Below are 15,027 nucleotides of genomic sequence, written 5' to 3' on the forward strand. Positions count from 1 at the left end.
GCCAGAATCGATGCTTTCTCATATGAGAATCAAATCTGCGCACCTCTCTCTCAGGACTGCACTGAGGTTTGCATGAAGCTCTGCTGCTCTGGAGCCCAAACAGTGGGCTGGTTAGTCGAAGGGGTTGTTTAACAAGCTTTTGTTCAGTTGTTAGAAGCGAGGGAGTTTTGTCATTTAAGTGAAAAATTTAGATTTATGTAGGTGGAAATGTTTTAATCTTTGTCATCCTAGGGATTGAATCACTTTCTCCTGTTTAATGGTGTAATGCAGGATAACTGTGATTTGGATCTGGAGAACTGCTGTTTGTCTGTATCCTTTCACTATGGAGTAAATGGAGTCTTCATAACCAGAAACAGAGACATTATGCTTTTTGGTTTTGTTCTGCTGTTAGGTCCCCATACGTGACTGATCTATGAAATGGCAGAGAATGGAACAGATTGTGACCAGAGACGCATAGGAATGATCAAAGAACAGCACAATGGGAACTTTACAGGTAGGTGAAAAGTGACTTAATATTCTCAGCTGGTCAGCTCGGTGTGTAAAATGGTCAACACAGTACTTGAAAGGAATTTATGTTGGTGTGCTTTATACCCAGATAATCCAAAGGTCCTCAATGCGTGAATCAATCTTGGAAACTTCAGTCATCTCTAAATCTGAAACCAAGAGGATTTATGTATTTTAAAGTCACAGAATTGTTCTACGTTCTGTATTTCTATTCAGTTTTCTCTTACTCCTTTTTCCCTCCAGAGTTCTTACTCTGTAGTTCATATGCGTGTGAGCCCTTTTAAAGCTGACTTGGGTACCAACAGGGGCTGCAACATGACTGAGCTAAAAAACTAAACTATGTTGGCAAATATGTGGCTGTAGAAGTCAGGCTGTACCGCTCCACCCTTTGGCACTGAAAAGTTAGCACTTGGTAACAAAAATCTGGTTTACTCTGGGAGAAATCCAGTCTTTGGTCTCCCAATTTCTAGCTTTTCTGTTGACATTTAGCTTCACTGTAATTTATCAGTTTCAATGATAAATTACTAATAAAACAGTTAACTACTTCTTCTCCTGCCTCACCTCTGGTTTTCCTGCTGCTATGTCTGAAGTAGGCTTGAGTTAATGTTTAGGACTCATGAAGATAACCTGAGAACATGTAATGAAGAGCCTTGTGTCTCTGAATTATCTGTGCTTTGTAGTATAGCATATAAATTATAATCATCTTAGTTTGTTTCCTGTCAGCTTTCAGTGTGCCAGTTCCATATTTAATTAAGTTTTGTAACCAAGTGATTTCTCAAGTTGTATGCAGTCTTGCACCATTGTCTTTTATGACCTCTACAAAAAACAAGGTCATAAAAACAAGATTGAAGCATTTTTCATTAGACATGTTAAGTGGAATAAATAGAGAATAGAAATTCTTGAACCAATGAATGCAGTAAAATTTAAAGAAGAACTGTGTGTGTGTATGTATGGAACAAATCAAAGGCTTTTTCTTAAGGGCTTAAGTAATTCTGTAACTCTAAAGGAATGTGGATGTTACCCTGTATTTGCCATTGTAGGCTTTATGTTAGTTCATCTAAAGAAACTGATGCTTACAGCTAAGGAGTGCAAAATCAAATGGGCTATGTGACTAATGAGGTATGCAATTTCTATGTCAATACTAGCATCTGATAAGGCAGCATGTTTCAATTACTGGAATAAGACCGAAATAATACATTTTGGGTTACAATATGCTGGGGATTCAGATTAGATTAACATTTAAAATCCAACAGCTTTTTACTAATTTAAAACATGAATGTTATTGCAATACTTGAAATGCATGCAAAACAGAAAACATGTTTTGACTTTGTGCAGTTAGTGGTGTTTAAACAAATTTGGTGTCTATTTGCTTACAAGAGTTATATTGCTGTATTGTAAGCACAAAATAACGCATTCATTACAAGAGCCTTTCTCCTGTGCTTGTGTGGTAGTGTACAGTGACTGGTGCTACAGGAGTGTTGAGCTCTGCATTATAACCAAATCACTGCAGTTAAAAGCAACCAAATGTATAGCAAAGGACTGCGGTATAAAAGCAGGCCCTTTTCATGGGAGCACTTCCTGTCTGCTGGGCGCATTTTGGAGAAGCTGAACAGCGTGACGAGATGTACCACAGCCTGAGGATCCTGACTGGGAGGGTCGATGCTGTTATTCAGTTACACGGTGACTGAAGTGTATGAAGAGCACATGTAATTCAATCTAGTTTGATTGGAGAAGTCTGAGAATAGCTTTGGAAGAGAACCAAATTCAAAAGTTCAAAGTGAAATGTGGTCTGTGTAGTGGGTTATAGATTTGTGTTTGACCTAATGTATTAGCTGGTTTGTAACTAGTAGTGCAGTACCTAGCATAAAGGCTAATAGATATGGCAGATGTTTTGCACCCTGGGCCAGTTAGATTCTTGAGTGGTTGTCAGCTACGTGGAGGAAAAAAGCCACCTTATTTCCTTTGCTGGAGGTCACCTGATTTTAGATGCACTTGGAGCAAATGCTTTGTGATGAGTAGAAAAGATGACTGGGAGCTCACATTAACTTTTTTAACAAAACAGCAAGGAAGTCAGAATATTTTTGGGTGGGATAGAAGCTGAATTGTTAGTCTGTGCTTTTACATCTTTACTGCTTTTCATTTGCAGATTCCTCTTTGAGTGAACGGAAGCGAAGGGACCGAGAAGAGAGGTTGAATATTGTCCTCTGGAGACAACCGCTTGTTACCTTGCAGTATTTTTTCCTGGAATCTCTAATAAACTTGAAGGAATGGACCATAAAGTAAAGAAAATTTCTTTAACTTCTACTAAGCATTCTGGGGAAACCCATGCTCTGATTCAGTAGGTCATTCAGACATCTCACTTTTCCTGATGATTCACAACTTCAAAATTCTTCTTTCAGAAAACATACTTATTTTTGTACCTTAAATGTGGAACATACCACACTTCTGGCTGTGTACTCAGACCTTCTGCCTAAATTTCATAAGTGTAAATACAGTAGGTTGTCAGTGGAATCTGAAGAGCTGAATATTCCAATTTGAACAAGTGGGACAGTGTTTAGGGATACTTAAGGCAAGAGATACTGTACTTGTGACTGCAGTGTTAAGTGCTGATCTATTAATGTATGTGCTGGTATCGCTGAATGATCTTCCAGTAGCTCAGCTAGGGCAGAGTTCAGGATTATGTGGAACTTGCAGTGATGTTTATGATGCTGCAAAGAGGACTTTGCTTCTAAGCTACATGGTCCCTTTCACAGCAGGAAATTATTTATTAAAGCACTTTCCCTCAGCATTATCTATGCACTGGATAAAGTGGGCTTTTATTCCAGTTAGAAAATTGTGAGTAGCAGTCCTAACATCCTCTGCTGATGCTGACATGCATAGCTATTTCTTAAGGCACTAGGCTTGAGAGGGTTTGGAGTACCAAAAGGCGAACATGAGTAAAATTGGCAACTGAAAAAGCGAAGAGAAGAGCCATTCAGTGCTTGTGTTGGTAACTGGAATCTCCTGTGTTTGTGGTTGATTTTACAGTAATTTTCCCAGTCAGAAGATAGGATCTAATATCACCTTGGGTGATTGTAGCTGTTGGACTGCTCCTTTGGAGAGAGACACTGATAATTATGTTCATTGACCCTTCTGGGTGAGGTTTGAGGTGCTGATCCATTGAGAGAAACAGTTTTCCCTTTTCGTCTTCTGAAATAATTAGTAAGAAAAATACCAGGTTTACGTAGTGCAGTCTTAATCCCCTTTTACGTGCCACCTCCAAAAAAACCCCAAAAGTATCTAACCCCCAAAACTACTTATTTTACTTAGTGCATTCTTTCACGTATCATTTGGAATTGTTTCTTTGAGAACTGTTTTATTGGGTCTTACATTAGCCATTTCTGGCAGCCTCCAGCATTTCTTTGAAACCAGCAGAAATAACATTTGGGGTCTTATTTTAAGCTGAATGTTACCTCAGTTCCTAGACATCAACTTCTGTTACGGAAGCACTCGCATGCTCTGCTGTGCAGCACATTATGTTGTCTAGCACTAGCATGGCAGTATCTTTACAGAAAATCACCCTGACTATTGTATTGAGACATCAGATTGACTCTTAATGATCTCTGGTGTTCCACTTGAATAAATTGTGATTTAAATTATGACAATCTCTTGAAAATCCAATTGTTGTACTAATATAAGCAGCACAAATTACTTCAAAATTAAAGGCAAGTTAGTGACATTTTTGAGCTTGCTTAATATGAAACATTTGTGACTGTTTCCCTCTGTTACACATCTCATGTTTCTATCTTTTTCTGTCTAAATAGATAAGTTATATTCATAGTTTGCCATTTCATGTCTGAGATTTTTAAGTGATGGTAGCACTTGCTTTTTTATATCATTAGATGACAGTATAATAATGTTTCGCAGAAAATAATAACTGTATTTGTTAATCTACTGTGTGTGGCCACATACACATCAAGCAGAATGTGTACATAAAACTAAACAAGCTGAGCAGTAATTTGATATCAAATGACATAAGAAAACACTTTTCTTCCCTTATTGCAGTAGCTTCATAATGCTTCATAAGTAGCTAAACTGTATTTATTAAACTTTAGGCTGCTATAAACAATACAAATTTCAACAAATCTGGGGAACCAAAATGGTGTAAAGGTTTGTTCCTCTTACTGCCACTGTGGTTCTCCCCACCAGCACAGCCTGAAATTAGCACTTCTGAATTCCAGCCACAGCCTATCCTTTGCCCAGGGCCAGTGCAGTGCCTGCTTTGCACTTTGCTTAGCCATGGATATTGTCGACGGCCCTGTGTTTGAGCCTGTCTTGGCTGTGGAAGCTGAATGTTTATTTTCAGATTATGTTTGTTTTCAGACAGTTACTTTATTTTTCTTTAGAAAGAAATACATGTGGAACTTTAATCTTACTTGACAGTGAAATAGAGACTTTTCTATAAAGAGTAAGTGTTCCCCAGATATTTTCTCTGGAGGTTTATGCTTTTACAATAGTAAACTTTTCAGCTGCCATTGTCCCCACTGGCTATATCCATGCAGACCCAGTCTACAGGGATAACTAAGTTACTTTGAAATGCATGCTGAATTATGAAGAACTCTAATTGCCATTTGTCTTTTCAGATTGTGGCATCGACGAAGTATCTTGGTGTCTTTTTTACTGATGCTTGCAGTGCTTACAGCTACGTATTACATTGAAGGAACACATCAACAGGTAGGAGGCTTTCAAGTTATTTTCCTCGGTTACTAATACTTCCTGTCCCTGTGCTAAAGTAGTTGTACTGGGAATTGAAAGGGGACTTCATGAAATTGTAATGTATCTTTTGAACTCCTACTCGCTAAGGATATTTGTTTCTCATGTCATGACTCCTCTTTGTTGTGTGCGGATGAGTTGCATTTTAGAGATGGGGAATGATCAGCTGTATCGTTTGATCTATTCTGTTGCATCTGTAGGTGTTCTGCTTCTCATCCGTTCCTGAGTAAGCACACACCTCCAATGCTGCAGCACTCCTTCACATCTGCTGTTAACAAGCTTTTAATAGTGGTATGAGCTTTTGAGATCTGATGTTAAACTGAGTCATGATAGAACTTTCTAGTTCCTAATAAATGTTTCTTCTGCTTCTATGGAAAGGTCTCCTGACCAGTTAAGATAGAGATGTATCTAGACATAAAATGGTTTCATGGTTCAAATCTGTTTCTGTGATGCTTCTCATACCCTCATTGTTTTCAGATGGTTGTTTAAAAACTTTTTTTGTGCTTTTGTGTACATGAAGACTGGTGCTTTTGCATCACTTGAAGTGTAAGCCATTGCTTAAGCATAAGGTGATAGCGTTGTCTTCACCTTTCCCCTCCAAAGATTCTCCCTGAGGGCAGACAGCCTCTTTAAACCCTGCAGAGCCTTTCCTTGTGCAACTGGATCATCTTACTGCTCTGACATTAGCAGGTTCCCAGTTTCGGAGAGCTTGCTTATAATACTGCTATGGTGTGTCACTGGCTGCCTGAGGGATATACAGGTCTGGAACAGAAGCCCTGGCTTCCCAGGACAGGTCTTGAAATGTGGTGAAATGAGTTGCTTCAGCTCATTGCATTTTTGCTCACTCAATCCCATGCTTGAGACCTAAGCACTTACATACAGAGCAAGTTGGTAGATGCTAAATGAGGGGCCTGTTCCTGATGGTCAAATACTGGCTTAATTAAAAACTGCCCTGATTGGTGGCCTTGTCAGCATGAAGGCCAAAGCTCGGTGCACTCAACATTTGCCACTAGATGGCTCTTGGCAACTGGTGTTGAGACGCAGGGCCCCTGAGCTGGTGCTGGGCCTCTGGTGCACTAAGGCTTGGCAGAGCAGCACTGCTCAATAGGTTTCCTTGAGTCTGCTGGGAACAAACCTGTGCCTCTGGGGCTGGTGAGGAGAGTGTGACCTGCAGGGTCCAGCCAGTGCTTGGGGGTCTCAGTCATGTGTGCCAGCAGGTATCCATCCATCCCCCTTCCTCCCCCTTGACAGACTCCTTCCATCAAGCCCATGTCTTGCTACTGCCTCTACCTGTTTCTGTGTACCATCAATGTGTGCTTAAATATAAGCCGCTTTCCTTCAAAATCATTCTCAGAAGAGTGAAGTATATTTGTGGTTTTCTTCAGGACGTTTTTACGGCCTGGCAGGTTGGAGCCTGGTTAAGATTGTTAAACTTCATCTTGGTGCTGCTGTTGTGGCAGTGAGAGGGAGATACAGCTTCCTGTTTCTCTGCTATACCCAACTGGACTTCTTATGTCTGGAATTTACTGTGACTTTCCCACATCTCCTTACTGATGTGTGCAACACACAACTAACATTTTAATTTTTTCTTAAAAGTAACAAGTCTGGTTACTCACTGGTCTAAGATACAACATTCAGCAGAGAAACTGAGAGCATAGCTATTTCTATTCCTTGATTTCATCTGTTCAGGCAGTTCCCTGAGCTGTCTGCTCACTGCTTGAGCTCCAGGAGACACTGTCTAGGGTTTGCTGCTCACATGCCTGTTCTGGATTTCAACCAGACTATTGAACCTGAATTTTTCATCCGTCTCCTTGGAAACTCAATGGCTCTAAAGTGTGTGAGCTTTTCTTTTGAAAGTGCGCTGTCTTCTGTGCATATCTGTGCTGCAATTGTAATGAATTGCAAATAGAAGTATCTAAGATTCTATTTCAGTTACTGTAATTCAGGTGAATATTTGTCTTGGTTTGTAGCTTCAACTTTCTCCCCTAAGATACCACAATTTATGTTTTTTAATCTCTGTTTCTTTACTTTTCAGTATGTGCGGTATATGGAGAAAAAGTTCTTCTGGTGTGCCTACTGGGTAGGATTAGGCATTCTGTCCTCTGTTGGACTTGGAACAGGTCTTCACACCTTTCTGCTCTATTTGGTAAGCATATTTCCATACTTTTTTCTTATTGTGGTCTTTCTTAATTATTTTAATTGTTGCATGTTTTTAAATCTGAGTGAAGAGTATTCTGTAAGTCCTAAATGTTAAGTACTTCTGAAGGAAAGTAAATATTTAGCGTAATGCTTCTGTGCTCTAGTTAATGCGATTCATATTCTACTGTATAACCTTGTTCTGTAGTTTGTATACTATGTTTGTTGAACTATAAATATTAGCTTGCTTTTAACTCTCACTTTGAAATGAGTGAAAATCTGCAAGCTCTATTCTCTAACTTCATAGAATTGTAGAAGCATTTGGTTGGAAAAGCCCTTTAAGATCACCAAGTCCAACCATAACCTGTCCTCTACTAAGTCATGTCTCTAAATTTCCTAATTTAAGTTAAACGTTTCCTAATGTGTGTAACTCCAGTGATTTAATTTAAAAATTTTCAGCATATGCTTTCTTTTAGTGGCTTAAAATTATAATTTTTCTATCTGAAACCACTGAAATAGGCAGCTAAAGTTCAGTCCGTATTAATTTTGCTTTGAAAATAATAGCAAGACAATGTTTGTCTGCAAAGGTAAAATAACATCTGCTGTTTTGAAAACTGTTATGGTGTTGTTTATCTCAACTCAGCTAGGAAAGTTAGGGAAATGTTTGGGTGTGTTTTGCTTTTGGCCATTGGATTAGTTTCTTGTTTATGAAACCACTGTCCTGGATTTAAGAAAAGGATTCATGGCCACAAAATAATTAAAACCAGTTTATGCAACAAATGTCATCTTGTATTTGGAACAATTACAGATGTTTACTTTCAGAACTGCTTTAATCATTAACACTAACACAGAAAACACTACAAGAAATAAGAAACTCGTGCTTTTCCACACAGCAGGGCAATGCCTGTTGGATCGAATGGCATCTGTATGGGCTGCATTTGCTGTAGTCTTAGGCTCACTTTTATTGTAGCTTCTGTCCTAAAGACTGAGGAGACAGAAAGTACGGGAGAAAGGGGACTATTGCTAAACAGAAACAAGTTAATGCATGCATAGCCTTCTAGACAAAAGTATTGCTATTGGTCTAAATGATTGGAAATGGAAACTCCTTAATGGAAACTCACTGCCAATGAACACAGTGTCTAAATGTTTTTATGCAACACTGGATGGTGCTTAGACAGCGGTGACTTGACAATGTACAGATCCTTCTGAGTTGCAGAGACGATGCTTTTAATAGCTTCAGGACGATAAGACACGTGGGCTGGACAGAGTGGAGACTCAATCAAAACCATCAGTCCTGAACCGAGGTGCTCTGCCTCGCTGGACAGGCAAACCAGCATCGAGCAATGTGTGAGGTGGAGCCAAGCTCACAAACTCGGCTCACTTGGGGTTCTCTGCCAGCCTACAGTGGAAGCGAAAACGCAGCAGGGTGGGATCAGCAGCTGTTCTGCAGCACAGAGGGAGGAAGGGAAAGGAAAACAGCTCCAGGTTTGCTGCAAAAATCAGTTGGTCATGATTGGAATCAGAAAGTAAGAAACAGTTTAAATGGTAGATTTTAATCTTGTTCTGCTTTTTCTATATTTCAACCAGTGAGAGTCAACTTAAGATTTTCTCTAACCAAAGATTTCACGTATTTGGACATTTTCTTTGAAGCTGTTTGGAGAGCTTATCATACAGTTCCTATTCTTAATTTTTACACATGTTGTCAGAAATCTAGTGAATGAGAAATGTTATGCACCATTTCTGAACTGTATTTGAAAGTGGGCAGTGTTTCTTTGCTGTACACTGATCTGGTACAGGGTAGCAAGAGTGTTGTCATTTTATACACTAGGCCACTCCAAGATGATTTTGTCATGTAAAGAAGTCTTCATAAGACAGCACCATGGTTTTTTTTCCTAAAAGAAGATGGAACAAATTGATATTTCTTTTACTTTGTATTTAAAAACCCAGATGTTTCAATAGTTCCAAATTACTTTATTAGAAAACAAATTAAATTACGTAACATATCACTTCAGTTTTCCTGTGGGATATACAAACATAGTGGATATATTTAGGCCATGACCTGAGCTTATATTAAGGTAACATATAAAGCAAAATATTACTTCTCTGTTGGCTTATCAGTCTAACTTATGGTGGGAGTATAGGAGGTGAACAGATTACAAAGATTACAGCCAGATCTATTGCCTAGGAAAAGAAATTTAGTTTCGTATTTTTAGTGAAGGGATTTATTTGGAACGTAAGAGGGAAGGTTTCACATAACTTTGTTAGAAGGGGAAAAGAAAAAATAGATTGCACTGAATAGTTAGAAGGTGGTTATAGAATATAGTGTAATAAAACTGTACCGTTGACATCTCATGCATAATGCTACAGGAGAAATACTTGTTTTCTTTAAATATGTAAGGCAGATAAGCATGTTTCCATTACACCAAGGGAGTTCCATAAAGGCAGTGAATGTAGGAAGAAAGAGAAGCAAGGATTCGTTTTCCTCTTTTCTGCTGTGGAAGATTTACAGCCCGTGCTAATCACTAAATTCAGGTCATTTTACACTTTCTGGGCACCAGAGGCTTGTCTGAAAACGGAACGGTTCCTAACTCGGTGTAACGTACCTGGCTCTGTAGCCACTAGATGGCACTGGCAGTGCAAGAACACCAGTTCATTGCCCTGTGTTGCCATTTTAGATACCTGAACTGTTAATGTTCTTGTCAGTGCAGCTGTGTCATCAGTGTGTGTGTGTAATGTGCTATCAATGTAGTCATATGCTGCTTAATATCTCCTCAGCTTGAGCCTCTGCCATGTGTGAAAGGGAACACAGAGTACTGACTTAAGACTGTTGGTACAACTTTCAAGAGTAAATTATTTCAGAACAGCGTTCTGGATTTAACCTGTCTGGAAACAATGCAGTTAACTTCCAGCTTTCAAAAGGAGGAGTTTAAAACTATTTTTCTTGGTTACTTGTGCAGCAGTTGCCTCTAAAAGTAGGAATAGGGTAGGGTAAGTGGGGAACTCGCTGTGTTAACTGTCACGTTACTGTATATCTGCTTTCCATTTCCATACACTTTAATTACATTTCTTGTTATGGTAAAACTTATTCCTCTGTTGATTCCAAGAAAAGAGAAGTTACAGAACAGCAAATCCTCTTCTGCTTCAGTGCCTGGATTTGCTGACAATAGAGAATAGACTCAGTAAGTGTTTTCAAATTGCTTTTAATTAATTGCTCATTTTACATCTGTATGTACAGTGAGATTGTTGGGAATGCAATTACATGCTTAGAGAACAATGCTCTTGGGCCCACCCATGTGCTGCTGAGCTCCTGTTGGTGCTTGCAGTATTGTCTCTGCCAGTAAGGGCCAGCAGGGAGGAATTGATGGCATGTGGGCACCTGTTCAGACAGTGCCTGAGCTTCCTCGGCTGTCACACAGGTGCATCTTTTTTAAATATAACCCTCCATTTACTGCATACAACTCTTTTCATAGCAGAATGTTCATAAGCAATCCTGTTAAAAGGAGTTATGCAATAGGTGCAGTATATGAATGAGTCTGGATGCTTGCTTTCAGCTGGTTTGCTGTGTTTCCAGTGTTGAAAACTCTCATTTGTCTGGAGTCTTCAGAGCATCTCTCACCAGCTGCTTTTTGCAGTGGCATGAATTCAAGTGCTAGGAGAGATCCTGGGGTTAGCTGAGAAGAGAGTACTTGGAAACAGTTGCTTGAAGTAGATTTTAAAATCTAAAGCAGTCTTAGTTTGGGGTTTTTTTTTTCTGCCACTGGTTAATATTAGTTCACATCTGAGTCAGATTTTTTGGTCACTGGAACATTCTTGCTGCATACATCTCGGTCTAGGAGGGTGAGGTTGATTAAGTTAGTTTGATTATAGGCTTTTTATTGCTATTTCTGCAATTTAAGAACTTCCTATATAATATAAAGTGTCTGAACATTGTCTGCTGTATTGGCTCCTAGTTTAATACTGCTTTCTTAGTTGTAGCCAGCACTAAATGTAAAACTTGACATGGCTTTTTGGGAAGCGATTCTCATGCTGCTAATTGGCACTGAGCTATGGGCTGGCAGTGAGCTAAGAGCTGGCACAGAGCAGATCTTCAGCGCAGAAATAGGGAAGCAGGCCACTCTTCCAAGAATCCTTTTTATTCTGACACTTTCAAAACAAGTTTGCTGGCTTATTTTCCCAAAGTCCATTAGAGTTTTTTCACAGTTCTTTAAAAACAACACTTTAAAAATAGTAATCGTGATGTAGTTCTGTAGGAAATAAAGCTATTATGATTAATGACTCTAAATACTGTTTTTAGCAGCGTACAGCTTTTTTTTTTCCTCTTAAGTCCTGAGATGTTTTCTCTTCTGTTGGTGGTATATTAAAATATAAATGGCATGAATCACCTGATGAGCAAAAGAAGATGACTGAGGGTAACTGCTCAGGAATTTCTTGCATTTGTACAGCTCAGGGAGGTCTCTGCTGCCACAAAATGAAATGAATGGCTCTGGCAGAGCAGAGGACGCTAGGTGGAGCACATGGTTGGGACCGTGCTGCCATTGCCACCTTCATGCAACGCTCAGCCTCGTGATTTCGTTTCAGTTCAGCTTTGGCAAATGAATTGCAAAAGATGTGGCCAAGGCAAATAAAATCAGCTTAGAGTGAATGCCTATCAAAAAGCCTTGTGGGACAAGCGGATGGTAAACGTCCCTCCTGCGTACGGTCTGCTGTAATCTGTGCTGGTGGGGGATGAATGGAAGCGAATTCCTTAGAGATCAAAGTGCAGAGTGAACTTTGGCTGTTTCCATTTGTTTGTGTTTTTGTTTCTTAAATATGGATCGCTGCTTGCTTGCTGATAGAGCCAAGTGGAGCAACTGCTGAAAAGGTTTTCACTGGTGGCCGGGCTGTGGATGAGGGCAAACAGGAAACCTGAGGGACCGTAGGAATGTTTTGTGTGCAGAGGTCGCGCAGCAGTTCCAGTTTTTTCAGAACTGCAGCATGGGGGTTTGTCAATTCTTCCTGGGCTGTTCTGTAGCAGAGTGGGAAAAAGCACAGCAATAATTTCAGGCTATGAAAAAGAACAGAAAACTGCCTTTAAAGAGAAGTGAGTTGCAAAGACAGTGTCCTCATTGGCAGTGTTGGCTTTGCAGAGCCAGTTTGGGTTGATCTGGGTTTGGGGGTTCACTTTTGTTCTGAATTGGTTCCTGGGTTTGGCTTAGGTGAAGGGTCACATTCTGGCCTCCTGAAAGCGTGGTGGTTTGTAGCTGAAATGAGTCGTGTTTTAGCCCTATCTGAACTGGTTTAGGTTAGAATTTGAAGATATAAAATCCAGACACTTTGTGCAATAATGAGTTTAAAAAGAAATTATGTAAATAATTTAAAAAATTAAAGCAACCAAACCATAAATAAATATTTTCCTGCCAGGTCTACTGAAAACTTTTTAAACTCAAACTTAATTCCTTTTAGCTATCTATTTCCAGGAGCTGAGCTTGTAAGGAGAATCATGATAAAATTACTACAGTGCTTCTAAAGAGAGAAGCTCACAGAACAGGGTTTATTCCACTTCTATGAAGTAAACAGAAGAATTTGGAAATCCACAGAACTTACTCTCACTTTTTTCTCCATTGATTTACTTGTGACTTTAATACAAGAGTATTTTCATAGCAACTGTCAGCTTCAGGAGTTTTGCTCTTTCCATGTGGATCGGTCAAAACTAGTGTGAGTAACCCAGAAAACTGTGGGTTCTGTGTGTGAAGGAAAAAGTGAGAAACAAAAGCAGAGTTGCCTCAGCCAGGTGGGAGGGTGCAGCAGAGCTCCCCTTCCCAGTGCTGAATTATTTTTGTGAAGTGAGGTGTTAATTTTCAGTCTATGCTGTTCCTCAATTCCCATGTCAACTTGCAAGTCTAAAACAAATTAAATAAACTGTTCTGTCCAATATCTGTGCTCAGATTACTGCTATGGACTTGTTATGGTAGTTGAAAGAAAGATACATGTAGGTGCAGAGGACAGAAATTAATTCAAAAGTAAGTTGAAATGAATCCTGTTAGTGTGAGGGTGTTTGAGACTCTTACACTCTCATTTGTTTCCTTTATGCCTTTAAACCTACTTCCTCCAGCTGTCAGCTTTTTACAATGAACTGAAACATCCTGGAATACTTGAATCAATTTATAACTTAAAAAATAAAATTTAAAAAAGAAAAAATCACTTTTGCTAACTGTCTCTTGATGAGAACTCCTGCTTCCTGCTCACATGAGCTCTGTTGTGCTTGAAACTCAGCATTGCTATTACACTGATATACACTGATGAACTGGAAGGGTCCAATGAATTAAACTGGACACTGCTGCAAGATTTTTGTGTAACCTGGGTTTCTTAAATGCATTTCGAAACTCTGATCTTAAAAATGATATTTTCAAGGAGAAAAATGTTCATTTGAAGTCTTAGGCCCTCTTAAGTGCACCCTCTGTTGTTGTATGTGTCAGATACCAATAGAAACCTGCAGAGATTAAAACCAGGTTTAGATTTTGTTGTGGCAAAACAATCCCTTCAACTGCTGCTGCTCAGTCTGAAACATTGTGGGCTGAGCCCCAAAGCCCCAGTCTGGTCCATTAACGTCTGCTGAAACTGGTGGTGGTTTAAGTTCCGCTGGGTGCAAGCGTGGTCCCGCTGGCCTGCTCCGAGGGTGGTAATCTCTGGCGTAGGGGCTGGCGAACAGCTGGAAGCAATAACCTCCTGTATTGCCCCACTGTCAGTTGCTGGACTTCATGAGTCAGAGCCCGAAATGGTGTGACTGCGAGTTCCATATATGGCCTCTGGTGCTGCTGGAAGTGGTGCACGCCGTGAGTCTGGACGGTTTATCTAAAGCTGGAACTGTGGCAATAAACAGCTAATGTGAAGCATCTCCGTCTGTGCACGATTAGCTACCTTACTTTGACTTTTCAGAAGTCCACAAAATACTGATGTCATAGTAATATTTAAGCTATATTGAGCGCCTTGGCCAGCTGTAGTGATTTTGACTTGCACCGAGCTGAGGAGTTACTAAGATGATTGGTGCACCGTTTTCTTCCTTTTGAAGGTTGATGGACTTTACCTTTTAGATGCTGACGCTTGTTTTCATTATCTGCTCTGGACTTCCTGGTCACTGGTTCTGTGTCTCTGTTGTGTGAGCTCTGCTGGGAAGTCATGTTGTGCTTTCTCCTCATTTGCTCCTTTGGAGTCTCTGCTCTTTTTTTTTATTATTATTATTCTTTTAATGCACAGCCTGAACTTTATACTTTTCATGTCGCTGCTTCCTTGAACAGGCTGGAGATAATGATAGCAGTGCAAGACAATCTGTAAATGGAGACATTAAAGCCAATAATCTTTACTGGTGTCAATTTAGATAGATGCTCTGATTTATTCTTCGGAAATAGTAAGGGGGGTGGGCAAGGAGAGAATGCTGACAGATCATTTTTGTCTCCTGTCAGCACCAGAAGATAAACTTGGATTCTTCCAATTGTGTCTTTCTCTGACATGAGTCTGTTTGCTCCTATAGAAAGGAGCGTGGGCCCAGCCTTACAAAACGTCTGCTTTTCACGTTACTCCTCAAAGTAGCAACGTGGCCCTGTTATGCATGCAGTGGTACCACGTGCCTGCTCCCTCGCTGGTTCTTGTTCAGTCATA

At 39.9% G+C, this 15,027-nt stretch overlaps 1 protein-coding gene across 1 annotated transcript in view; it reads left to right on the top strand.

The window, feature by feature from the left end:
* Window positions 1–398: 398 nt before the first annotated feature.
* Window positions 399–15,027, top strand: part of VMP1 (vacuole membrane protein 1) — a 58,596-nt gene continuing 43,967 nt past the window's right edge. The window contains exons 1-4 of the mRNA XM_010185397.1: window positions 399–493; window positions 2,651–2,783; window positions 5,127–5,217; window positions 7,292–7,402. Of these exons, the coding sequence (XP_010183699.1) occupies window positions 418–493; window positions 2,651–2,783; window positions 5,127–5,217; window positions 7,292–7,402 (411 nt within the window). The 5' untranslated portion in view covers window positions 399–417. The remainder of the gene's footprint in view (window positions 494–2,650; window positions 2,784–5,126; window positions 5,218–7,291; window positions 7,403–15,027) is intronic.

This window comes from Mesitornis unicolor, unplaced genomic scaffold, assembly GCF_000695765.1.
Source record: "Mesitornis unicolor isolate BGI_N332 unplaced genomic scaffold, ASM69576v1 scaffold3315, whole genome shotgun sequence".
Lineage (NCBI taxonomy): Eukaryota > Metazoa > Chordata > Aves > Mesitornithiformes > Mesitornithidae > Mesitornis > Mesitornis unicolor.